Source organism: Anomalospiza imberbis, chromosome 3 (assembly GCF_031753505.1).
Source record: "Anomalospiza imberbis isolate Cuckoo-Finch-1a 21T00152 chromosome 3, ASM3175350v1, whole genome shotgun sequence".
In the NCBI taxonomy this organism is placed as follows: Eukaryota; Metazoa; Chordata; class Aves; order Passeriformes; family Viduidae; genus Anomalospiza; species Anomalospiza imberbis.
The window spans coordinates 46224371-46251087 of NC_089683.1; the positions used below are offsets into that span (position 1 = coordinate 46224371).

The following is a 26717-nucleotide window of genomic DNA, read 5'->3' on the forward strand; positions in this document are numbered from 1 at the left end:
TAAACAACGAAGAGAAAAAACTCCCATACCTGAAAGCCTCTGCAGGCTTTAAGAATGGACTGATAATAATTTATGGACAGACAGAGACACTGAATACACATAAAAGACACGGCAAAAAGCAATTCCAACCCAGTGTAGCACAGATCTGTGCAAGGAGCCTGTCCCTCTCCTCCAGGCAGCATTTACACTCAGCAGTACAGCACAGTGGCAGCCGTTGCACCCTGCTGCCTTTCTCCAGAGCTGCTGGTAGAAGCTATGGACCATCAATTTAAGCAGCCTTTTTTGGTAAATGCCCCCATATATACATACAATAGTCTGATGTGAAATAGCATGTTTCCTGATTTAAAAAAAAAATTTACAAATCACCCATTAATTTTTTTAGCTATTGTGATTCTTCTCATGAAAAAATGTCAGAGCACAGACGACTTACACTTTATTTTACCATTGCTTTTTCCCCTATATTTTTATTTAACAACTTTATTCCAAAGTTCAGTTCTGCTATCCCTCAAACCTTATCTTTAAGTCGATTTTTTTTAGCCTGAATCAACAAGTTCGAGTCAAATAGCTGAACACAGAAGGCACTTGATTGTCTCAAACCTAACCTGGCAACAACTCCACCCTCTGTTATATATACTAATATTTTTCCCTTGACTTAACTAGAGGGATTCAAATGAGACCTCAGCAGCAACATGCCCAACACCACAAACCAGAGCAGTGATGTCTCTTTCACACATTTCACCTGGAGGTGCACCAAAATACACTTGGGCTTTCCAGAGCCTCGAGCTCTCCAACACCACAAGGTGCTGCCAGTTCTCAGGTAAAATAAGCAGCCTCTCCTCTACTTCCCCACTAGGATTTCCCCAAAACTCATTAACTAAATTAGGATGTGTTTTGCTTCTTGTTTTTTTTTTGACACCATTCTTAGTATATTTTCAAGAAACTCTCTGGATCCAATGGATTACAGGCTTTTTTCCTCCATTAATGCTGAAATCCTTCCATAATTAGAATAACTTAAAAGCTGTGCTTTAGGATAATGCAAAGTAACAGAGCATCAACAACAAAAGTCACAAAAACTGACACTGCAAGACCTAGGTACCTCAAAGTGGTATCAAATACCACAGCACAAAAGAACACCACATAGTTATTATCCTGAACAAATATGTGGCAATGTTGTCCTCATCACTGTCAGTGGTGAAAGAAGAATGGTGAAGGATTATCTAATTTCTTCTAAACTTTTCAGGAAACCAGAGGCAGAAAGTAGCAGTTTATTTTTTACATCACAGTTTCCCACAGAAGATGAGCTGAACCTGGAAGTCAATCTATATATGAGTTCATTGTCCATCTCCTCATGAAATAAAAAAATAATTACTGGGGTGGAACAGGCAAAGAAGAGAAAGCAGATTTGCAGCTGTGACCACATGCATGACCTGTGAGAGATCACAGGACATCTGGACAGATGGTTGTCTGGATGTTAGCAAGTAGTCTTTTCATGAAGGCAGTAAGGACAAGCTTTAGCCATTCCACAGAAAACTGGTTTTATTCTCGTTGGGGCAAAGATCAGATATGATCACAAAGGTGGTCTCATCTCTAGCAAAATCCCACGTGCCCCTCCTCATGATCATTCCAGCTTCTTTAAGAACCTGCACATCTCTGCATGGACCATAACTACTGCACCCTGATAGCAGGACCTCAAAGTACATGACAAACTACTCCTTCACCACCCTCAAAGCTGGCTCCTCTGCCCCTGAAAGACTGCAAAGAAAACTCCACAAAATAATTATCTGAATCTCTAAGCAGTTCCTGAGAGCGTGGAATCTGCAAAAAACAAGGATGACACGAAGATGATTGAAGAAGGCAACATCCCGCTGCTGGCCACACACGCAGCTGACTTGGGGGTGGAGGTAGCACAGGAACTCCTCATTCTTGCTGATCTCCAAATCCTAATGATAGTCCTCACTCCCCCAAAAGTCTTTACAGTCACTGCCACCTAGGAGCCTTGTCACGGGTTCATTTAGCAGCTCGTTCACTAACTCACCAATTCTCACGCAGACCAGGTCTTAGAACCGTTTCTTGATGGCCTTCTGCGAATGCAATGGCACTCGGATGCCAAGAACGCCAAGGGCCGCGGTCTTTGCCCATGTCTGATCCTGCTGGGGATGCGTCAGCCTGCGGAGTGCACCCTGACTCGGGGTCACTGTCACCTTCTCAGACCGAGCTCTGTCCTTGTCCAGCCCCGCTCCAGCACACCCCCGCTTCCCTGCAGCTGAGCAGCACTGCTCAAAAAGTCGCTTGACCACTTCCCAAGAAGTCGACATCTCACCACACTCTGTCGCTTCACCACCGCCCTCCCGGCCGCCTCTTCTCAGCCCCATCTCCGCCCCGGCTGCTCGCTCACCCTCAGCCCCTCGCAGGGAGCCGAGGTCGCCTGTCGCGACACGGCAGCCGCTTCCCCCGAGCTCGCCCTACCTTCCTGCGGCGGCTGCCCGGGGGCTGCGGGGCGCAGCAGGCGGGCGCGGTGCTGCCCCGCCGGCCGCTCCGCACGTAGGTGACCCTCCGACGGCCACCGCCCGCCACCGCCACCGCGCCCGGGCGCTGCTCCGCGCCGCGGGACGGGGCGGGCGCCCGCGCCGCCGCCGGGTCCCGGGACTTCTCCTCCGGACACCAGGATCGCCTCATGCCCAGCTGCAGGCAGAGGAAGAGCGCGGCGGAGAGCAGGCAGAGGCGGAAAGCGGCGCCCCGCCAGAACGGCCGCTCCTTGGGCATGGCGTCGGGGGCTGCCCTGCCCGGCGCTGCCACCCCCCCGCCCCGCCGCAGGGCTCATGCCGCCGGCGGGCCGGGCCCCGCGGCCCCCGCCGCCGAAACTTGGGAGTCCCCGCCCCGAGCGGGGCCGGCCGGGGAGGGGCCGGGATGCCCCTGTCCCGGCCCGGCGGGGGCTGCGGGACGCAGCGGTGCTCGCCCGCAGGCGGCCCGAGGGATGCTCCGCGCCTCGGCAGAGGCAGTGCCCGGTACGAACCCAAGGGGCCGCGCCGCTGTGTAGCCACAGGTGCGTGTCAGCGGGCCTGAGAGAAGACACAACCCCCCACCCTAACTATTGTATCAGCCCGTCTCTATAGAATGGAAGTGTGCTGACTTGCTAAGGTATGTAATTAGTTCAGATTATACACTGTGATGTCACGAGGTAGTGAAATTTTACTGGAGACTTAGGGATTGTTTATGTTGAAGTCAAACAAAAGGACAGCCCGGCCATGGAAGTAAGGACTTTCCTTCTTGTAAGGTTAGAGCTGCCTGTGAAGGATAAAGGATTTTGGACAGCCAAGATAACACCAAAATCCTAGCTCCTCTGACATGTCTTTGAAAACCCCCACTTCTCCCACCAGTATCTCTGGCAGTATAGATAACTAACTCTAGCGAGGTTGACTCCAGGGATATCTAGATCAAGAGACAAGCAGCAAGAATGCTGCAAAAATAGACCTGCTTTGGAAAGTTTTACTATGATTAGTAGCCAGTGGTGTGGCTGTTAGTGACCTGTTATATCATGTAGGTCCTGAACTTTTGAAGGGTGTGAGAAGCCTGTGTGAAACATCAGTTGTAATGCCCTAATTTCACTGCAGCACCTCGTGCTTATGAGTAACTCTTTTAAGTTTATACTTTGCCTCCTAGCCTCTCTCCTGGGTAGTTACACCATCCTGATGGTTTTCATGACACAGCCTTGGTTTCATGTGTGAAGGAATAGATCTGCATGAGCTGAGAGGCAGTGCAGGGGACAGGTCCTGCTCATCTCAGTGGGAGCACAGGAGGCCCTGCATTTCTTTTGCAGTGGGGACACACTATGAAGAACTGTGAAGTGCTCAGGGGGGCTTTTGTCCTAAGGTACAACACTAACCCATGGCTAAGGCATGAGCAGGGAGCAGTGGCTAGTGGGATTTTCTGAAGCAGGAGCACAGGTGGGAAGCAGGGTCAAGGACAGGAGGCAAGCTCTGCAGGAACAGGGACCAGGTGATGGCAACCAATTTGCAGCTCAGTGAGTAATAAATATATTTCCAGATGGGATATGCAGGACTCGGATACATGACTACTCCCCATTTCTTTGACAATAGGGAAGAAGGGCTGTGACTCTTGTCTCCTGTGAGTAGTTCTGTGCTTCCAGTGTCCCTGCCTTGTCTGCTGGCAAGGGAGAGGCTTGCTGCACCAAGCTCCTTCTGGTGTCCTCTCTTCAGCAGCAGGCTGCACTGCTCCTCTCTGACCTCTCCTGTCTCTTCACAGACTGGAGCAGAGCCAGAGCTGGCTGCTGCTGGGAGAGCAGGTCAGAGAGGACTGCTGGCAGAAGTGGAGCGTGCCAGCAGCCAAGCAACCTAACCTGCTGGCAGCAAGATGGAGGATCTGCATGTAGGAAGATAAGGGAGGGAGCAACGATCTGTCTGGAAAAGTGGGATTTCAGTGCGGCTTCAAGCACAGATGTACTGGCAGGTGAAGTGCATGATCCCTGCCATTTAAACACTGCTATTCTCAATTTTTTAGGCAAACTGTCTTTCTGGATTAAGTTAAAGCAATTCCAAAATTGTTGTTTTAAAACACCATAAATGTAGGCCCCTCTTGGAAGGGTGTGTCAGTCCTACCTGCCTTTCCTGTAGAAGGAGCATGGCTCCTTGGTCATCAACTAAGTCAAAACAGGGCCTGGCACAGATGAAAACTAACTCAAAGAAACCCTATCTGGAGTAGTTTCCTAATAGACCTGGACATATTTGTTGATAACATCCTATCTTTTGATCAGCTTACAGACAACATGGGACAGCCTCAGACGTTTGCCACAGGGAAGCAAGTTGGCTCTGGAAGTGGATCCTTCTGACAACCACACACTTTTCCTGTTTCCACCCCACTTAGGTGGCTCACGAATGGTTCAGACAAGTCCTGATGCTCATGTAAGGAAGGAAAACTTTTATGAGGGCAAAGGAAGAGTGTAACTGCACCAGTCATGACTGACATCAACTTAAGAGACATGTACCTGGCTCCATTTGTGAGCATCACCTGGAGTTCAGCAGCAGAAGGTCACTTGGGCTGTTACAGCACTGCCTGTGCATCACTTTGCTCCTCTGTGAAATGGCAACATTCATATGGAGGACAAAAGTAATGTTGCTGTTCAGGGAAGAAAGATTTTAGACATACCCCAGGAACATTAAATGCAGGGGTATTTTTTCACAAAATTATTAGCACAAACAACAACAACATAGTTTAACAACAAAATGTTGTTTTAAGCTATCAGCAACTAGTCAATACATGATGGTACATGAAGGTCCTATTAAAATATAAGTTTGTGTCTGTATGGTTATGAAGGAAAACCTGAAGGCAGGTTGACTCCAGAAGTATAAAGTACAGAAATGCATTTTAAAACTCTCACTTGAAATTTAATCCTTGAGAAATCAAAGCTTTCCTAAAAGCTTGAACAATGCATACTCATACAAAAAAGGTCTACCTGAACAGAATAGAAACCACAAGGTCTTTCTTGGTTTTAGCATCAGAGTTTCATTTGTTGTTCTTCTCTCATTGAGTAGTTTCAGCAAAAAGCTGAAATACTTGAATCCAGGCACTCTTCTTGTCATCACTGAGCTGTAACTGTAAGTGCTGACCTTATACAAAATATTCCCTTCCTTAGAAAGCTGATAAGGCCCAGTTTGGGGGTATGCTAGGAGTGGTCCTGATAAAGAACAGTTCACTAATTTAACTCTGTGTTTTCATTTTCCTTTTGTGTTTTAACAAACAGTTTAATTTCTCGTGGTTCCTCCCCACTGCCCTTGCAATTTCTTATGAATGTAAGTCTGCCTGTTAAAAACACAACAGAGGGTTTCTAAAGATAGAGAATAAAAGAACAGTGGTAGAAAATGATCTCAGGAAATCTCAGGGACAATGAGAAATCCTATCAGGGTTAGCATGAGAATCAGTGGGAATTAAGAAAGCCCCTTAAACAGTCTCACTTCATTTTAACAAGTGTATTATAAATCAAATCCTCCCCCAGGAATTGGCTGCAAAGATACGTGTGTGAGCAAAGCCTGTTGAGAAGTAGAGCAAATTAAAATTTTAGCATAATGTATGAAACTCCAGTCCAGCTGGAGGATGGGCCTTTTTGAGGTGATTGCTGGGAAATACAGCTTCTGCAAAGTTTCATATCTTTCGCAAAACATGCTCTCTCATTGAGTCAGGCAGCAAATAACCTCCCTTCCTTGCTCTCCTAAAGCAAGATGGATGGTGTTAGAGGAACATTCATCAAGCTGGATCCAGCTGAGCACAAACTGCTGCCATGAAATGCAAGGAGGAACTGGAGCAGTGACTCTGAATGTGAGCATGCAATTTCTGCTGAGAACAGTGAGCTTCGTGCCCTGATAACCAAAATCAGACATTGGTCTTGCAGTATCTACTTTTTATGTAGGTACCACAGAGCTACAGTTCCCTCAGCTTCTCCTGGAAAAGTCTTTAAACTGTTAAAATTCCTCTCTCATTTACAAATCTGTTGGTAGTAAGAGCACAATGCTAAACCTCTAGAAGGAAAAAGTTTAACACAAATGAAATCTCATTGCTTCAGTGCTATCTTTGCTGCTTACAAATTACCTCTTGCCTGGGATATTGTTGGTAGTGAAATCTCTCCTTTGCAGCAGTTATTTAATGTTTCTCTCTCTCTTATGGCCATTTTCAGTTCAAACACCTTGCCTACCCCATTCATCTTCTGCCTCCACCCACTGTCAGGGCTTCTGTTTATCTTCTGGTTAGTTAAAATGCCTGCCCAATCCCTGTGCAAAATTAAACCCCAGGCAGGAAAAAACCCACTAGGATTCCCTAGGATTCTCCAAGAGCTGTTAATACAAGTCAAACCTTCCCCCTGTAAAATGAGTAAATGAACAAAAACACTCTTTTTGACTCTGCTCTGGACTTGATATGAGCCATTTGCCAAAATCTACAGGACAGAGCAAAGGAAGAGCTTTTTCCCTTTTTTCCACCTACACTCCTGACTAATGCCTCAAAAATTGGAGTGACGTTGTTCTGTGCACTTGAAAACAGAGATGTCTGTGTAGAAACTGCCACAAGCACTGTGTGTCCTTCCCACAGAAGATGCGTGTGCCTCAGATCCTGAGTCTGGAGCAGTCAAAGCTTTGGTCCAGGCCCAGTTTATTGCCTTGTGCATTTATGTGTGAAAGCTCTGCCATAGCTCTGAGCAACATGGAATTAAAAGTCTGTAGTTCCCCGGGTGTCTTCTCAGTGATGGCTTTTGTGCAAGCCTGGTTTCAGTTCTGTTCCTTGAAACTGCAGCTCAAAATCCTGGATTTTATGCACCAAGCGACAGACCTCTGTGGAGCCTGCACACAGCTCTGCCAGGTAGGTATAGCCCTTACTCCTTCCCATGCCTTAAATCCCACTGAAAACCAAGAAATAATCTCTTTGTCTTATCTTTTAAATGCTAGCAGCAGTGAAGTAAATTGGCTGTATTGGTCTATTACCCACTTACCGCTGCTGAGAAATACGTGTCTGAACAACTGTCAAGACAAAGCTGTGTGAATCATTAAAATGTCTTCTCAGCTCACCACTGGTAAGTTTGAAGATAACAACTAAAAAATATATGTTCATGCAGTCTCCCATTAGTTCTCATAAAGCTTGTGGGCCATTTAGGCAGCTTAACACAAGATTGATCTTGCTGTTCAGCAGCACAGCACGAGGCACAGGCAGAAGCTGTCTTTCCCTCCAGCAACAGAGGGAATCGAACAGCATAGCCTTGCCACATGCTCCAAATTTGATGGATATATGGTTGATAATTATTGGCCTGGAGAGGGGATTATAGCTCAGAGTTTACCTGTGAGTCACACCCTTGTGTGGTCGCACTCATACATACCTGTACCTGCGCACACACATTTGCTGCAGGAAGAATAAGAATGAGATGGCCCTTTGGGAGAAGATGCACTGCAGCTCTCTGCTACTCCTGGGCCTCGACTTTATTTATTTAACCCTAATCCTTGGGGTATCTACAAAATACAACTGTTGCCTCCAGAAGCCATGTTTCAGTCCCAGACAGGAATAACAGTGCTTTTACAGTCTACCTTTTACTAAATTGTCTAATCATTCTGAACAAGCAAAATTCTGCCTGCTTTTTAAAATAAGGGCTGGAAATTTTATTGAAGAGATATTAGTATAAAAATCGAAAATGTATTGCCATTGTAAAAAAAAAAGACATTCCAGTTTAGAGGAATTAAGTAGTGATTGCTCGCATGCAGTGTACATACTGTTGCACGAAGATTTTTGTGATATCAGGTCATAATCTGTATTTCCCCTGTATCTATATTGTAATCCTAGGCAGATGTCCAGCTTTGCTTAGAAATTACCCTGCATTTCTATTAAAATCCTATTTTCTGTATGTTTTAAAGATTACCTTAGTGTTATTCTGGCATCAGCTCTCTGCCTTTTTTTGGATGCAATAAATTTGACTCACTTCTAAGCTCAAGGATGAATATCTTTCATTAAAAAGTGTAATTTGGCATAGGCATTAATCTATAATTGTCAGAATTTGACAAAACACCACAGCTGGAGTAGTAATGATGGCTTTAAGAAATTATATAATCCTTTTTAGTACATGTTTTTAATGGGCTTATATAGAACAGTACAAATGCCAAAGAATTTATGTAGGGGATGACAACAGCACTGGAACAATGGAGCAGATGTCACTGAGAGAAACCTTCCTTTATCTGCAAGCACTCAGGGAAAAGGGGTCTCCAAGAAGGGATGAGGTGCAAGCCAAAGCACTGGGGCTGACGGGGAGAAGAAGAGTAGCAAAATGTTTCAGGTAGATGATTCACAAACAAATTAAGGTCCATAATTAATGTACTATTCACTTTTTCCATGGTCTGTCTTTCAATGTTTTTCAGTACACTGACATGTGTCCGTACAATTTATGCATAATTAAAGGCAATAGGAAACAATAAAAGCTGGGAGTGGCTGGCAGCATCCTTGAGACCTGATGGATGACAAGCAGCTTTGCTAGGATAGGAGGCTTTCCAGTATGCAGGCCAATTTAATAATATGCATCCACCTTTAATAAAGGTCCCATCCACGCGTCTGGAAAGCATCTCATTTTTTCAGGACATTTTAAAATTCAGTGTTTATCTGTAACAAAAAGGTCATTTTTCTGAGCTATTACCATGTGGTCAGCCAGTCCTCTCCTCCATCTGGTTGCATTTTGAAGTCTTAGATACAATCCTAACAAGGAGGAGAGAAATGGTCTGCCTTCAGCAGAAAAGATACCACAGCTCCCCTGCAGCTGAACAGCCTGTCTAGGAGCAGACGGTGAGCATAAAACTCAGTGTTCTTCCCTCAGGCTCTTTTCCAAGCAGTTTGCCCTCAATGTCATGTGGAGCAGCATCAATGATGCAGAGACACCGGTATTGATCCGAACTGGAATAACCTCCTCAGCCAAGAGTTTGTATGTAGGTTAGGTGCTACCACAGGGCTCATCCTTTCAGCATGTGCCTCCCTACAGCATGTCTGCCTCCATCCTCAGCTTTGAATGTGGGAAGCAAAGGCCAGTCGGATGTTTCAAAGATGCGCTGGGAAGGACAGAGTGGGTTTGTGACAATGCAGGCACCTCTACAGGCATTGCTTCCAGTGAGGAACACTTAGCTGGGCTAACGCTTATGCCTGTGCCCTAGCTCCTGGCTTGCTCACAGGCTCCTTGTTAGGAGATCCCTTTGCCAGAATGTATTGAATTTCCTCAGGAACAAGGTCATTTCTCTGTACTCTATCAGGAGATAAAGTACATGTTTCTGAAAGCGTAAAGGTTTTTTTGCAGGGCTCGCTTTGTGCCTCCTACTCTCCAGTCGGCAAGGCTGGAGGCAGAGCCACCAGCTACAGAGGAAAGCCTGCTCTGCTATCTCCCCATGGTCCAGTCAGCACAGAGTGGAGAGGAGTGTCTCACAGGACACTTACTTCTCCTGCATGGCAAAAGTGAAGCCGTGGCTTCTCCTGAACTGTAGCTGGGTCAATGCCAGAAGCCAGGCAAGCAAAGGAACCTCCTAGCTGGAGCCGAGGATACCAAGACCTGCAGGGGGACACCTCAACACTGGGATATGCAGAGCAGCAGCTAGAAGAGACAAATTTTCCCCTTAACTTCTCACTTCTCCCTCAGGCTTAACACAAAGCAAAGAAGATGATCACTGATATATAGTGGTAGGAGCCTTTAGGAATCCAGGGCTTTTTACTCAATCTTTGTGCTGAAGTGCTCAGCCTTACACTGCAAAGACAAACAGCAACAAGATTGCTCTCAGCAACCCAGACAAGAACATTTTAGTGCATAATTATGGATGAGATGCAAAAGGACGAAAAAGAGGGAAAACAGCTGTTCGCATAGAGTTTATTGCCATTAACTTAAGAGTCCCATTAAATGCCAGAAAAAGCTATTTATCCTTCTGTTTGAGCCAATTATCCTGCTCTAAATCTCTGTGTCGATTCGTCCTGTGATTATTCCTGGAGTGCTGACACTGTGCAGATACACTCACCACACAGAAAAAAAGGCGCCCACCCAGGATTATGGAAGGATTTTCAGAATCAGGGTAGCCAGTGTTTCTCAGGGTCTTTACCTCTGTAGAGAAGTGGGTTGTTTCTCGGAGTCTTTCCCTGGAGTTCAGCTGCCTCTTGTCATTTATTTCAAAAATACCCATTGAGCTTTTTTTATTGGAAGCACACATTAAAGTGGGATTACTCTTCTTGTAGTCACAGCAACATGGGATGTGGGAAGACCAAATCCAGTTCTTCAGATGCTCAAAGGAGACCAGCTGTCCCACCAACCAAGAAATCATTTGACTCACCAGGCTGCAAGGTCTGTGCAGAGGAGAGGCTTCATCTCCTTGAAGCCCAACCATATTCTTGTTTGGCAAGGAAGAAAGCAAGTGTGAACAAGGGGAGCATCCCTCTTCCCATCTCCTCTGGCCTGCTCAGGCCTTTCCACAAGAGACTGGTGGTGAAGCATCTCTTGATCATACTGGGAACTCTTGGAAAGCAAAGGTGGGGGGCGGTACTGACCGTACCAGGAACTCCTGCTGCCTTATCAAGGTGGGAGATGACAGCAGGAATATCAGTCACCCCTGACAGCCTTGGAATGTTCCTTATCTAAAAAGTAGCTCAAGTGGAACAGTACCATCCTCACTGGAATTTCATAAATTCCAGTAATAACCCAGATTGCAGCCAGGATGAAAATATATCAATGGCTTAAGCCAACCATCTCACAGCCCTAAAAACAGTGGTCCTAAGACAGACCCTTAGAGCTCTTCTGGACTGCAGTGGGCTGCATCAGTATTTCCCTCTGTGTGGGATGCCTCTCAGAGTGCCCAAACTCTCAAGTTTGTGAAATTCAGAGAAGTGTCACCTGGCAACAGAACCTGGATTGATATCCCACTACTTGAGGCTCAACACCCCGTCTCACCCCCGTTAAGAAATGCCAAAAAGGCATTAGATATGAGTGCTTCACTGATTATTAAGGGAAATGTTTTAGTACATATACCTTTGTACTTATTTATGACATATCTGTGCCTCTGTGCGTATTACCTTTGTACATTTGCATACATGTGTCTGGGGGTGTGTATTGACTCAGACACTCCGTAGGCAAATATAGTATGTGTGTTATTATCTTGAGTCCTTAACCGTTATTACTGTTTGCAGTTGATCCTTGGTTAACCTAACATTTAAGTGCTTCTAGATCCTTTAGACATAAACAATTGACCATGTGTGAGTCTAAGATTGGATCTAGTCATGTGTGGGCATCTCTCTGAGAAGCAGTCCAACAAGCAAGGGAGTTCACTCTGAATCTCATGACCTACCAGAGAGTCTCCAACCTTTCCTTCCTTACCCCTTTTTACATCCCTGGCCTCCATATAAATCACTCTAAATTTATTCTAATTGGTTATCCTTTATATGTATTATCCATGCAGTATTAGAGTAAGCCTTGCCATCAAGCTTTGCCTGACTTTTGCATTTGTATTAAAGTTTGTTTTCACTAATTTATTTGATGGTGATCCTTTAAGCAGCCTGAACCATTAATTTTTGTGACAGAGAAGCTCCCTCCACAGCTCTACTGTGTTCCCTGGGGGAAGGGTTGTTTTTCAGAACCTTGTTTTAGCCAAAATGCTGACTGAAGGCTCACACACAGGTGCTTCTGAAACACCAACAGCTGGCTCAGTTGCTTAATTGCCCAATGACACAGAAAATAAACAAACCTCCCCTCCTCTGTTTGGCTCACAAATTGAAGGAGAGGCTAATGTCAGGCTTAGATATCTGCTGGTTGACAGGGACATTGGAGAAATTGAATCAAAAAGTGGGAGATGTGACAACGGTGGGAGCACAGCACGTGATGCACATGGTACATACCTCTTACTGTGCGAGAAATATATTTGCCTTATGGTGGGTAGTGGACATTAACAGGAGCAGAGGAAAGTGATGTGGGGCAGCGCGCCCCTAGTGCTGGCTGCTGTCAGTGGTGTAACACAGTCTCAAACGATGAAAGCAGAACACAGGAAAATATCCTCTCGAAACTGCTTTTACTTTTGGAAATACCATTTATATGAAGTTGTTCACTTTCAGAAAAGTTTCTTTCCCCCTTCTTTTCCCACCAGCGCCTCCCTTTCTTAGTAAGCCTGGGTTTTGACACATGTCTGCTTCTCCTTCTCCAAAATATGTAATTTTTACTTCTTCATTGAGAAAAACAGACATGAAGGGGAAATTCCCAGAAAGAAACCAGTCCATTTCAGATCTTGAAGCAGCAGTAATTTCTAATACCTGAGCACCCAGAATGGTGTCTGGGCTCACCAGGAGCCTGGTCAGGAGCCAGTGGACACAGGGACCAGGGTGCAGCCCCATAGGGACTGTCCCAAAGGATGTCCAATCCAGGCATAACTTGAGGGGCTGGGGGACCCTAAGAACCCACAACACGAGGAACTGAGGACATTTGGCTATCCAAGTCAATGGTTTCCTCTCCAGCCTGTTGGTGGGGGAAAAACTCTGGGACACGCTGCTATAGCAGCAGCTTTACCTAGATTATTATTATTAATTTTATTATTATTGGGTTTTTTTTTTTTTGTTTTTCTTTGGGTTTTTTGTTAGCAACCACTTCTGCTATGCTGCTATCTTCACATTTTATTGTACTTCTTCTAAGTGTTCTCCATAAATCCATAAAGGATCCACGATCCTTTTTTAAAGCTCTATTGAAGCACCCAAATCCCTCAAGCCCTGTAGGTATGTAGGAGCCCGACAGACGCCCAGATTTCCACTGAATTAAGCATCACTCCATTTGCTCTTTGAGATGGTGTGAGGTTTTTTTCAGCAACTGCTTGATCCAATATCTCCCTCTGGTGGAAACTAGGGAATAGAGCAGGATAGACTAGAGCAGCGGACAATGAAATAGTCACTTGATTGCTGTGAAAACAATAAAAATCTCGGTCCATGTTATCTCTAATTGCTACATTTATTCCTAATTAATCTGCAGTTTATCTCAAATAATCTTTGACTGGAAGAGAATAGTAATGAATGGTGAATGCCAATTTCCCTGTATTTTCCAGAAATTTGTTTTAAACAGAAGCAAAAGCCTATATTCAGAAATATGACTTTGTGGCATTGTTTCTGTGAAGAAAATCAACAAAATTTTCTGTTGCAGAAATCTATTATTTTGTGCTCAAGCTCTAAAATCCATCACACGTGTCATCTGCTCTCTGGAATCGCAAGGATTGATAAAAATGTCTCAAAATATAATCGTTCTCTTTCTATACCACAATTACACCTTTGAAGTTCCATGTGAGTGTGACAGATTGGTTGCCATCTGCCAGGGGTGCCTCTTCAATGTAGATCAGAAAGAGTGGATAAGAAGGAAATACTCAAGCACAGTTTGGATAACTTATGTCCAGACATGTATGGGCTTAAGGAACAGCACAGGGATAAATTGCTTTGCCCAGGTGACAGCTAAGTCTTTCTTTCAGGACACCTTTCATCAGCACGAGCAGGTCAGGGAGGTTTAATGAACCTTCCACTGTTAATCCTCTCCCATGTGTGAGTGTTTCTCTGACACTTGTTCTGTGATTCCAGATGAAATCCACAGAGCTGATGTGGCAGCACAGACAGATTTAAGATCAAAACGGAGTTTTGAAAATTCCTCAGCTGCTCAGCTCAGCTTCAGCTGGAGCTGGAGAGGCAACAGAGGCCACAGCTTTGCTTCAGCTTCTGGCACGAGTCTTGGGTGAGGAGCAGAAACTCAGGGACGGCTGATGAGATATTGCCAGAGACCGACACCTGGGGCTGGGCAGCTGAAGCAAGCCAGGACTCATCTCAACAAACTTCAACTGCCTGAAAGCAGTCAGTGTCAGTGAGCTGGCCTGAAGGCACTGAAATAGTGTGACTCCTTTTTGTAGGCAGGTATATCGTTGGCACAGGGCAGCATCACTGTGTATCTAGGATAAATTTTAGATTATTTAAATTTTCCAAGCAAAACAGAAGGATGTTCAGTTATTCCAAAATATTAGGGCATATTCTTTGAAAATTGAAAGTTTTTGGAACAAAAAGATGAGGTTTCTGAATAGAATTCTCAATCTTTGTGCAGCATGACTTTAACCAGGGAGAAAACCTCTGTGAGAAGGAGTAAGATTTAAAAAAGAATTTCAAGCTAGAAACTGGGGAAATGAGGAGGAAGAGAGGAGCAGAGAATCATGATGACATTTGTTTAAAGTTGCCACTTTGACCTCTTTATAATCACAAGTCAGAAATATCAGACATATTCTAGAAGGAAGGTAATTACTGGGTCATTGTAATAACATGATAAAAATTACATGGGAAAGAACCAAAATAGATCCCCTCCAAATTAGGAAAAGGACACGAACTCTGTCAAATTAAAAGCAGAAACAGAAAGGAAGACTAAAAAAATATTTTGAAGAAGCTTGCTACTAGACAAAAAGCCTCCTCTATCCTAGCAGGAGCAGGGAGCCTGCTGGAGGGTTCTGCAGATGACCAGGATGTGCAGTCAAGCAGATGATCAAGGTGGCAAAGGAGTTTGAGAGGAAACATGTCCTAACACAACAGCTAAACAGATTACTTGTGTCTGTGTTCGGTGCAGAAAAGCTTAATGAAATTCCCATGGCAGAGCCATTTGTTAAAGGGATAATGCAGGGAAGCTGGCTCAGATTGCAGGGTCGTTAGATGAGGCTTTAGAACAAATAAATGCAAGGGATAGTAACAAATTCATGAAAAGCAGATGTTACTCGCTTGTGGGTTAAGGAATGCTAATGGAAATTATTGCACTATAAGAGCCAGTGTATAAGCTTTTACTTAAAACAGCTGAAGAAAAAGGATGGCAATGATACTATTTTCTTTTAAGTGCTGTAAGTGATCTAGAGAAATGCAAGCCATTAATCTGACACCTGTGGCAGGCAAACAGCAAAAGCCGTAGTAACAGAATAGTTGCAAGGAGGCACACAGACCAAGAGGGGAGAACTGGCAGAGCTTTGCAGTGAGACCCTATGAAGCTGTGCTCCACCAGCCTCTGATGGCTTCAGAGGAAACTGTGAAGCTGCAGATGAGAGAAATCTGCTCCCTATGATCTGCTCAGCTTCTGGAAAGCTTTTAACAACATCTGTCACCAAGGACCCATTAAGAAGCTAATCTGGCATGGGGTAAGAGGGAAGATCCTCTCATGAGTCAGCATACAGCACAGAGACAAGGTAAGGATAAATCACCCATTCTTCACAGTGGAGAGAAGCTACCAATTGCATCTTAGAGGGATCGTGGTAGGGCCAGTGTTCATCCACAGACCCATCAGTCACGCAAATGACTGATCTGGTGGTACAGGTTTGTTCAAGGCAGTAAAATGCAAACTGCCGAAAGGAATTGCAAAAACCATCTAATAAGTTTGCACAAAGTAATGGCAGGTGAAAATCAGTATAGCTAACAGCAGAGAAAAACACCTGGCTGAGCTGGGAGGAAGACAGCCTCACTACCCAGCCACAGCCATGGCCTCTGAAACAGCTAGTCCTACTCAGGACAGGTATCTGGTTGCCACTTAAATGCTTATCAATGACTATAAGGCATTTTAATATATTAGGAAGGGAAGAGGGGTCATAGAGTTATGGAATGGCTTGGGTTGGAAGGTGTAGGGAGCGCAGGACTCCAGGACGGTTTGGATGGATGAGAGATCTCTGAAGTCAGGTCTTAGAAGATGTGGTTTATGAAAAGGGGTGAAAGGCCCTGCTTGGAGTTGCCAGCTGCAACTCATGGCAGGCCCAGGGAGAGAGAGGGAGCAAGGGTTCCAGGTGAGGGTCACAGGGGGAAGATCCAAGAGAGCGTCCGGTCCCCCGGGCACACCTTATCAGGGGGCTTCTAATCTAAATCCACCCTCTTTCACTATAAAGCCATTGCTCCTTGTCCTGTTACTACATGCCCTTGCAAAAAGTCTCTCCTCAACTCTCTTGTAAGCCCCATTTAGGTACTGGGAGGTGCTGTAAGGTCTCTCCAGAGCTGTCTCCTCTCTAGGCTGAACAACCCCAGGTCTCTCAGCCTATGTACATAGGAGAGGTTCTCCAGCCCTCTGATCACCTTCATTATCTCCTCTGGACTCCCTCCAGCAGGTGCATGTTCCTCTTATGTTGGGGTCCCCAGAGCTGGATGCAATGCTTGAGGTAGGGTCTCACAAGAGCAGAGCAGAGGGGCAGAATCACCCTCCTCAACCTGCTGGTGACTCTGCTTCAATTGTAGACAAGCATACAGTTGGCTTCCTGGGCTGTGAGTACACATTGTCAGGTCATGTTGAGCTTCTCCTCAACCAACATCCCCAGGTCCTTCTCCTCTGGGCTGCTCTCAGTCCATTCTCCACCCACCCTGTATTTGTGTTTGGGATTGCCCCAACCCAGGTGCAGGACCTTGCACTTGGCCTTGTTGAACATGACAAGGTTTGCACAGTCGCATCTTTCAAACCTGCCAAGGTCCCTCTGGATCACATCCTTTCCCTCCAGTGTGTCCACTGCATCACACAGCCTGGTGTCATTGGCAAACTTGGTGAGGGTGCACTCAGTCCCACTGTCCATGTCACTGACAAAGATTTTTAACAGCACCAGCCCCAATACTGATCCCTGAGAAATATCTTCACTTGGAACACAAGCCCCGGCTTGTTGACAAGATCAGGGTCCAGCATATCACTTCGCCTTGTTGGCTGCTCTATCACTTGGAGAAGGAACCTCCTGGATTGCTTATGCTTTACTGTGCTGTCTTCTCCAACAGGTATGTCCCCATGAGGATCAGGGCTTGTGAAAGTGAGGCAATTATGTATTATGTAAACCAAGATTCTTCAAGGTGGGAGAGTCTGAGAGAGAGTATGGTGGAGCTTTATAAACTCAAATGGGCCATGGAGTCACTGCCTCTCATAACATGAAAGAAAGGGGCATCAGATGAAGACAAAGATGAAGGCAACAAGCTCTGCTCCTGGAGAAAGAAGTTTCTTCCTTTACAGAACCTGTTTTCACAGGACGTTGGGGAGTATAGAAGCACTATAAATGGTTTTAGAAGTCAACAACTGTGTGGAAGATAAATAATCTGAAACACTAAGCTACCCTTCAGATGAGGAAGACCCTAGACCAGAAGTGGCTGTCCTCCCTGCTGGCCATGAGCAGAGCTAGGACATCAGATGGATAAGCTTTGCAGGCAAACCTGTTCTGACACTGTATAAACAAGACAATTTTTAGAAGTAGATTAGAAAAAAACCCGTTACCCTGCAGAGAAGACATGCACAAGCACAGCTTTGCTTTCTTATGGGACTATGATCACCCTATTAGCATTAGTAGCATTTCTTGCTCCAGGATAAGTTACTCTGGTTGCTATTCTAAATCTTAAAATAAAGATTAGGAAAAAGACCCCATTCTTATATTCTTTTTCCATGTATTTTTATGTTCTGTGCTAGCTGAGGACAAAGCTGCAGTCTGACAAGCCAGCCCTAAGCCAACACTGTTGCCAAAAGCAGCAGCTCTGCCCTCTCATACCACTGGAAAGGACAAATGAGGGGGGGGACAATGGGGGAAGTGCAAAATTAGCTTTCAGAGCTGAGAAAAAGAGGATTCTCTTTTTCATTCTTCTTCAGCCCTGCTGAAGGCAGTGCTGGCTTAGGCTGGTCCCAGGTGCTTATTGACCCATCATTTAATTAATTTGGTGATGTTTCTTCTGACAGCTGTCCCTTGCAAATGATAACTGTCCTCATCGCCCCTGAGAACAGCATGAGTTGGTAGCTGAATGTGGTCTTTCTTGGCCCTGTCAAGCCATCCCAAATGAAAGAAAATCCTTTGCTTATGAAAGGAAACACTACAGAAGTGACCTTTGCTCCATTATTAGAACTTTATTTATCAGTTAATTTTAATCACTAGAATTACTGTATGTTTTTGAATGGATTTGTAATTCTATGGACAAAAAAGGATGATAACACCCTCAAGTGAGCCATTAAAGATTTAATGAGTCATTTAATCACTAAGAGTCAGACCTGTGCTTTGATGGCAAGATCCAGTTTTGGGTAGTGATTATCTTCAGACACATCAAAGGGCATGAATTGCTGAGGGGAGTGTAAAGCCCAACATAGCCTCTGCCATGGAGTGAGAGGATCTGGGCTCTGGTGACTCAGCTTTCTTACAGCAGAGGAGCTTGCTCATGTCCAGTTACAGACAAATTTTTCCTTAGAGTGTTTATCTAGTCTTAAATGGCTCTTCTATGAAACTAATGCTGGTATTAGAAACCTTGTTGGTTTGTCTCCAATTTATTCATATCAGCTGTTGCAGGGAAAGCAGACAGTGTTGTTGTGAAGTAGAAAAGGGATGCTGCATTCTCCAGCCCACACTGAAAAATCCTCTTCAGTAGAACAAAGGCCACATCAATGTTGCTGTGTGGGGGAGGAGGGGAGGGGCTGGGGGGCAAATAATTGGTGTCTGAGAGCAAAATCTGAGGGCCTTGAAAGAAAAATCAGATTTGCAAACTAGTGTGAGAAAAGACCACAAAATTGTACTTTGTGGGGCAATATAAGCAGAAACTTCAAGTTCCCTGAGGTGCAATATGAGCAAATGCAGTGATGAGTATCACAGACCTGCTCTTAAAATCACACTTGTCTGGTCACTGTGTGTGACAGTGACCTAATGCTGCTTTCTGTAAGAGTTGACTGGAGGACTGTAATGCAGCAATGCATGGAGTTTTCTTTTCCTTTTAAATCATATAGACAATGAAAAAATTTGTTAGCAAGGTGGCAGAAACAAGGGCAATTCTAGACTAGATTTGGTACAAGAGGAGACAACTTACTTTTACTGAATCTGAGCCTACTGCATCTGACAACCTTTAGATGCAGGTGCAGAAATGCTAAATTGATGTTATTTGTATTATACTGCAGCAATCTGATCCCTGTTACGTGAAGAGTACTTATGTATCTTGTCTTCTTCACATGAGACTAGGACAAATGCCCAGGGCAGATGGAGGAGATGATCAGCTGAGCTAATACTTGGATCAACACATCATGTCTTTCCAAGGTGGTTAAAGATACCACTGAGTATCTGCACTGGAACAAGACGTTGACTTACTTCCCTTCTATACATTAATGGACTTAAAGTCCAAGCTGCTGCTAGGAGATGCAGCACTAGCTGTAAATGGAAAAGGAGCCTCTGGGATTCAAAGCTTGGCCCTCGATGAGGAGCCTTACAGAGCAGAAATGCACTCTTCCACCAGGTGAGCAGCCTCTTTGGCTGTGCCCCTGTGCACTGAAAAGCCACCCGCCCCATGCCCATAGTTGTGAACCACTGGGAGCTTAACTCCTCCTTGGCTCAAAACCTCTCTCTGCACTCTCACACACTGCCTGGATGGCCTCAGGCCCACCTTCACCTGGATATCCTGGGCTCCCTGCAGTGAGGGCTCAAGGGAGCAGCATCTGTCAAAGATGTCTCTAGTGGTGTAAGCATCAGGGGAGAGACTCCAGCTCCCGTTTTCCCTGGTTCCCCCCAGGGTCACCTTGTGTATCCCTGGGTAGATGTAAGTTAAGCCATCTCCATCCCGGATGAATTGTTTCACCCAAGGAGCGTGAACCTTGAGTACTTGTCCCCTGACAGGGAAGAGCTGCTTGTCCCCCACCAGCTGTTGGGCTCCCATGCCTGTGCAGTTGACAACGATGTCATATTCACTGTGCAGCTCCCACAAGTCTGCCACTTTCCTGGTGTACATCTGGGTGCCAGCTGCTTTCAACCTGCAAAAAGACTCCAGAAGTGAGGCAGAAAAGAAACCCCTAAATCCTTATGTAATTATTATGAACATTAAGTAAATGAGATAGATTGCCTCTGCCTTTACATACTGACCAAGACCAAACAATAGATAGGACAAAAAGCAAAGAAAATGCCATGGGGGTTCTGTTTGTGATTTGTCTGATTTGATCAGAAGTATTTAGCCTGGTTGGGCTGAAAAAAGTACAGCAAGTTGAGCAGTTTTAGAAAAGGGTCTGGCATCAGACCCTAGGCAAACAGTCAGGTCTTCATGGTCCAATTAATTCCTGTAACAGTATCAAGCTTTAACAGCCCAAGCAAGCTGGGAAACAACAGATTTATTTACCAACTTGCTCATGCTAGTGGCAGAGCTATTGTCCTACACCCCTTTTAATGTGCCTGTTATATGCTGTCACCTTCGTTCCCAACTCACCTCCTGAGCTACATAGCCATCTAGTGTCATGTGCCAAGCCCTAAGATCTGCACTAAGGCTGGGCATATGTAGCATGGGACCCCCAGGGTGCCCATAACCTTCTGGAGCAGCAGCCAGGAGTCACCCAGGATGGCTCAGAGCAATATACATAAATGTCTGCTCTTCAGTGAAAGATACCTTTTCTTGAGATTCATTTTTGAGCTCAATTTCAGGTCAAATCCTTCCCTGAACTTGCCTGAATTTTGAAGCCCTTTCCTGTGGAAAATCACTGGTATGAACTGGAGTCCTTGCATGCCGTCAGCTGGATCCCTTTGCAGGGGGTTTTTGCTGGGGGTTTTAGCATAAGCAAATCAGGAGACAGGTCTGTGATGGACTAAGTGGAAAATCCCATCCTCTGCAACATTCTAGCAGCTGGCAAAGTCATCAACTCTACTCTGAAAGCAGTGGTTTCCCACAAAGCAGTGAGTTAGCCAAGAATCAAGGGCATAGCTGATGCTCTGGGGCTTGAAGTAGCAGGACACTGAAGCTGTCTGGGAAGAACAGGGGAGATCTCATGCAGCAGCAGTGGCTGGGCAACTCGCAGGAAGAGCTCCTAAGAGCTGTAACTAGGACTCTGTCACCATGCCATAAATAATACACAGTGAAAAAAACTGCTGAAAACTCCTGGATTTAGGCAAGTAAGCAGGAAAAAATTCCTGAAGTCTATTTTTGGCCAAGCAAGGTGGGCACAGCAACAATTTTCCTTGTGGATTGCCAGGAGAATTGTCTATAAATACTGCTAAGGTTGCTAGGGGGTTGAGAATTAGTTAAATGTTTAATATTCTCTCACTTATCATCAGGGAGAAGAGGAAAAAAAGAGCTTGATCATCTCATTAGACTACATCCTTTGAGAAATAAGAAGACTACAGCAGGAATAAGGAAGGAGCAGAAAATCACATGGCAGATACTAAATGGGTTGTACAACTTAGCTGTCCTGCAGCAGAAATTTGCTTCAGTTAGGCAATGAAACATGACAGATCATGTGTACCAAGTAGATGGCACAGACCTCACATGGCACTGGTGCCACAGGAGAACTCCCAGCTCGCTTGGCTGCCACAACTGCTTTTACACATTTTGCAGTGTGATGAAAGGCATCCAAGTAACCAGCTGAGCTGGCAATTTGTACCTTGGTGTCAGTACACATCTCTACTTAACCCCAAATCAGCTTGCAGCATGTCTCTTTCTCTCAAGTGGATACAGCCATTTGCTCACTTTAGAGGTATTTATTTGGATTAAAAACTTACCCCAGTATGTCCCAGGGTGTCAAAGCCCTTTTAGATCTGCATCCTGTCTCTCCTATGGTTCTCCAAAACTGAGGTATTGGGGGGAAACTTAAAAATTTGGAAATCAGCAGATTTTCTAACTTTGATGTCAATGCAGGCATGAACTCTGAAACTACAACTCATAAGAATGAGTACATCACCCATCTTACGCAGGCAAACATTTTCAAAAATTTGTTACAAGATTATGCTGTTTAACATTTTGGGTTTCTTTTCACCTAAATGGATTAAGAAATTACTCCAATTGTTGAACAAATTTGAGATTAATTGGTCCAGCTACTTCATAAGAGCAAAGTCTTCACAATAAGACACATTCCTAGATGTGCTTATTCTCACAGGATCTGGATATATCTTCAAAAACAGAGGGATATTATTTGGGAAGTTTGGCAAATGTGGAGCGGCCAAATGTTTTCTCAGGACATGGCAGGTTCCTGATGTACCTTCAAGGTCTGGCTGGCCAAGCATGGCCCCTCTGGCTATGTTTGCCCTATGCCCAGGGTCGCTCACACTCTAAGTCCCACTATGCAGATACACTGGGAGAAAGTGGACATTGCATAAATAGGACCTTCCACATTTCAGAAAAGTTCTGTATTTATTTTCTGTGCTTCTCCCCAAGCAAGAACTTGTTGCATTTTCCGCAATGAGAAACAGCCTTTTCCCAGTTTTGTTCAAATCTAAGGCTCTCAAGGAGATCCCATCTTGCCTCCAGTCCCCCTGCCAGGGTTTCCCTCTGCATGCCCAGCCTGCAGCAAACCCTACCTTTTCTCCAGCCACAGCAGGTAGGGTGGGCAGTCGCATTTCAGGGTCGTAAAGGCCTGACCAAATCGGTGCTGCGGGAACTTTTGGAGTTCTGCTTTGGACATTGGTCGGAATCCCAGCACAATATCTGACCAGAAAGGTAACTCTTCCTTGGGAGTGCTTTTAAAGACCTGCCAACTAAAAAGACAGAGAAAAATCTAGAAAACTTCACTGCTATTGCTCTGCCATGTTATGTGTCATGGAAATCTTAGCACAAACCCAGGAGCCCAAGAAGGTCTTTCCCCTGCAGAGTGCAGCTCTGCAAGGCTAACAGCAATGGGGAAAAATTGCTGCCTGCTCCTGCAATACCTGCCTGGGCAAACAGGCAGAAGGTCAGCACAGCTGATAGTGAGGATGGCACACCAGGGTAAATAAACTGCAGAGAGCCCTACCAGTGATAGTGTATGTAGAGAATGCCCTCATACAGTATCCCCATCACAACTGCAGACACCTGGCTGGACCTGGTGGGACCACTTGCACACCTGTTCACCATTCCTTGGGTATCCATAAAGCTGCAGAGTGCTCAGTCTCAATACTCCTAAGAGGTGAATTTCTCAGTACATAATAGGCACCACAAAACACCCCCAACACACACGCCCCAGTTGAACCCCTGTATCTAGTTGCTGAAGCTGGAGAATCCTGCAGTTCCATCCCTACGGAGATCTTCCCTGCTGCAAACAACTAGTGGGTGACAGTGTGGAAAACATAGGTTATTAAAAGATAGTTGGTGCTGGTCAGACTTGAGTGGGTTTTCTGTGCACACCTGTTCCTGAATTTTGCCTAAAAATACATTGTATGTGAGCAGCTACAATGCAGTTTCTTGGGAATACAGACATAAAAGCTATTCCTTGAAGGGAATACCCCTGAATTCTAGCAAAGAAAACCTGTCTGCCTGCTCCAGAACACAGGACAAATGTACCAAAGGCTGCCCCAGGGGCTGCTCTTACCCAGAGACCAGGTGAATGCCAGCCTCTGATGCCTTGGCTGAGTTGCTGATGGCAAAAAGGTAAGTGAAGGTCTCTTTGAACCACTGCTTCTGCCTGTGGATCGGTGTGTCTGCATGTGAACAAAACCAAACGTGCAGAGAGGAATAATGCAAAGAAGAGAAGCATACAAATGAGTGTCAAGGATATGGGACAGACAGGGAACACAGGTCAAGGCACTTTTTTCCTGAGTGTCTATGCACCGCTGCACACCTGGACACAGCTGCATGAGGTGCCATGGGCAGCGCTGCCCTGAATTAAACGAACCTGGGTAGGTGTGAGGGATGAGCATCCCAGCTGCCACATCACTTGTTGTGTTGGGGCTGAACTGGTCCGAAAGGACTGTCACAGAGCAGCTGGGACAAGTCTCTGTGATGCACAGTGCTGTGGACAGGCCGATGACTCCTGCACCCACCACTGCAACCTTGGGTGAGGCCATCTCCAGGATGCAGAGCCAGAGGAGAGAGGTTCCTACCTGCATTTGGAAACAACATATCACACGTCACTGTCATCCAGGGTGAGTATCAGGCGATGAAATACCCACATGAAATGTAACATAATCCCAGGACTGTGGTTAGGATTAAAAAAAATCAGCCTTTGATATGACAAAAAAGTTTTGAGAAGTCTTTAAGCAGCTAATACCTCATCTTCAGCACAAGTGAGTGATCTGTACATGCACGACTAGTGCATGGGCTGGTTTGGGGAAGGTTTCCTCAATAAAATCTGAGGGAGTGAGGCACCCATTCTATTGTGTCAGGTACAAAAGGCACAGAGCTCTGGTGAAATTGGCTTTTTTTAAGCTTTTTAAGCCTAAAGGTTACTTGAATATTGTGATCTCCGTCAGTGAGGGCTATCACTGCCTGGGCAGCAGAAGCAAATCCCACTGGAGGTCTACAATCCATTCTTGGTCCTTGTGCCTGCCAGCATGACTCACTACCTTGGACAGATTTGTGGGCATCCAAGGCTGCCATGCTCTCTCAGCAGCACATGGAGTCCCCAGGTGCCAGCCAGTCTTGCTGCTCCAAGGGCATGTATTTTTGCCTCTTTCTGCATTTCTTTATAACTTGCTTTATGTCCTGGAGCAGCGCCAGTCCACTCCTCATCTGCTGATTGCAACTCCAGGAAGTACAGTGTCTCTATTTTCCCCCGTCCTGGGCAAGCTTTGGAGCTGGCACCTGTCCTGGGGAGTGGCACACAGCTCTTGGTAGACAGTCACTTGGTTGCCCATCCCAGTGAGGTGCCAGCCTGTGTTCCTGGCCATAGCCAGCTCAGGCACCACTGGCAAAGGCACCAAGCAGAACTGAACCAGGCAGCTCCGTGCACCCTGCAAACTGCCTGAAGCCAGGACTAAATGGGCCCAAAAGAGAGAGACTGGGCAACCTCAGAGGTGATAAATCCTTTAGCAGCTTTAAACAGGTGAGTAGGGATGCTCCTGCTGGGTCAGGCACCCCTTCCATAGGTCACTGCCAAAATCTGACTAAGGATGTAGGGGGAGGATCCTTTCTGCCTATGACTAACTTTTTCCTGGAATAGCTACAATATTCACTCCCAGAGAGCATGCTGAGTGAGACAGACCTTCAGTTTTGTGCCCTGATGGTTCTGGTTTCTCCTATGGGGCCTGCTTATCAGTGACTGTAGAGATCCAGCCTCGCTAATTGCTTTCTGAGAACTTTTACTGGAAACCAGTGCCTGCACTTAAAATGACAGGCTGATTTAGCATCTTCCTGTGGCTTTTTGGCATCTTTGATGTAAATTTAGGCAAGACAGACAACCTGGAATTATGATAGGTCAGGTTTATTTATGAGATCCTTGTTCATAACTGTTCACACAGCTTCTCACTTACCCCTGAGGTTTTACAACTTAAGATTTGATGTCTGCTATGTAAGAAGGGAAAGAGCAGCAGGAACTGTTGCCTGTCATTGCATTCCTTCTGCATCACAGCCAAGGGTTGTTACAACCCATCTTCTTCCTCTCTGGGCAACGCTTAAGTTTCTTTCTGCTAATTATCACATCTTCTTTCATAAGCTGACTACAGAAGTGCCTGCACGGCAGAGGAAGAGGACACAGTACAGGGGGCAGGGGGGGAAAATGGACCCTGGACCAGAACTGCTGGCCTGCACAGCTGACACCCAGAAACCCAGTCTGGAAAAATGCTGTGGAAAGGGAAAGTAAGGAAGAATATTAGTAACAAGAAATTGGGGGGCTGGGTAATAATTCTGTAATTACTGAGGAAAACTGGTTCTGAGAAATGTATCTAAATACATCTTTATGAACAAACCTTCTCACTCAGAACTGGCAGCTGTGGAAATGGCGTGTGGCTCTCAGAGTGCCCAGTGAGCCTCCCAGCAGTCCACAGACAAGCACAGCCCTGCTTTTTCAGCTGCCCTGGAACATATGCAACGGGTACATTATCCACAAGCCAGAGATGTGCTTTCAGTTGTCCCTCACAACTCTCCTTCACTGAAGCCCTTGGACCATGGTGGAGATTGAATTTCCTGACTGACCTCCCTGTCTCCAGGGAAGAAAGGGGAGCTGTGGCTTGGTGGAGATTCAGGTTTCACAAGTCTACCCAGTTCAGATGGGATTTTTGCAGATGAGCCAATTTGATATCAACTGATCCCTATGCTGCAAAATCCAGCGAGGGCAGGAAGGGGCTTCTGACAGTGCTGGAGCCTGTGAGAGCAGCTCAGAAGAGCATGACAAGCACCTGTTCAATGCACCACTTTTCCTGCACCTACTGCTGCAGTCCAGGAGCACAACAAGCCTTCATGTCAAAAACTAACTGGGTGCAAAGCAGAGGCTACACGCACCTTGTATGAGCAAGCACAGCTCAGGCTTTGCAGAGCTACTGATCCCACTTTGAGTACAAGGCCCACCTATGGCTCTGCCCTTGCAGCACGGCCTGCATCTTGCTGGG

At 45.6% G+C, this 26717-nt stretch overlaps 2 protein-coding genes and 1 long non-coding RNA gene across 5 annotated transcripts in view; 1 reads left to right on the forward strand and 2 right to left on the reverse strand.

Annotated features, from left to right (window-relative positions):
• METTL24 (methyltransferase like 24) overlaps positions 1-2859 on the reverse strand; it is a 44489-nt gene extending 41630 nt beyond the window's left edge. The window contains exon 1 of one of the 2 annotated variants that reach the window (XM_068184236.1): positions 2467-2859. In XM_068184236.1, coding sequence (XP_068040337.1) covers positions 2467-2763 — 297 coding nt within the window. In that variant the 5' untranslated portion in view covers positions 2764-2859. Of the gene's footprint in view, positions 1-2035; positions 2066-2466 lie in introns of those variants that run through there. The other variant, XM_068184237.1, reaches the window with a different exon arrangement.
• A 2432-nt stretch (positions 2860-5291) lies between these two features.
• Positions 5292-18036, forward strand: LOC137470670 (uncharacterized). Of its 2 annotated transcripts, XR_010997191.1 has the most exons (4): positions 5292-7362; positions 7449-7573; positions 16474-16625; positions 17275-18036. It is a non-coding gene; the product is annotated as an uncharacterized lncRNA (long non-coding RNA). The 2 variants fall into 2 exon arrangements; XR_010997192.1 differs by lacking the exons at positions 5292-7362; positions 7449-7573 and adding an exon at positions 14526-16045.
• Positions 18037-18354: 318 nt separating this feature from the next.
• On the reverse strand, positions 18355-24275 carry DDO (D-aspartate oxidase). The gene is made up of 4 exons (XM_068184255.1): positions 24068-24275; positions 23765-23873; positions 22779-22955; positions 18355-20254 (listed from the first exon to the last, which is right to left on the reverse strand). Exons 1-4 carry the CDS (start codon positions 24237-24239, stop codon positions 19714-19716), a joined length of 999 nt encoding a protein of 332 aa, XP_068040356.1. The 5' UTR covers positions 24240-24275; the 3' UTR covers positions 18355-19713.
• Positions 24276-26717: the final 2442 nt, after the last annotated feature.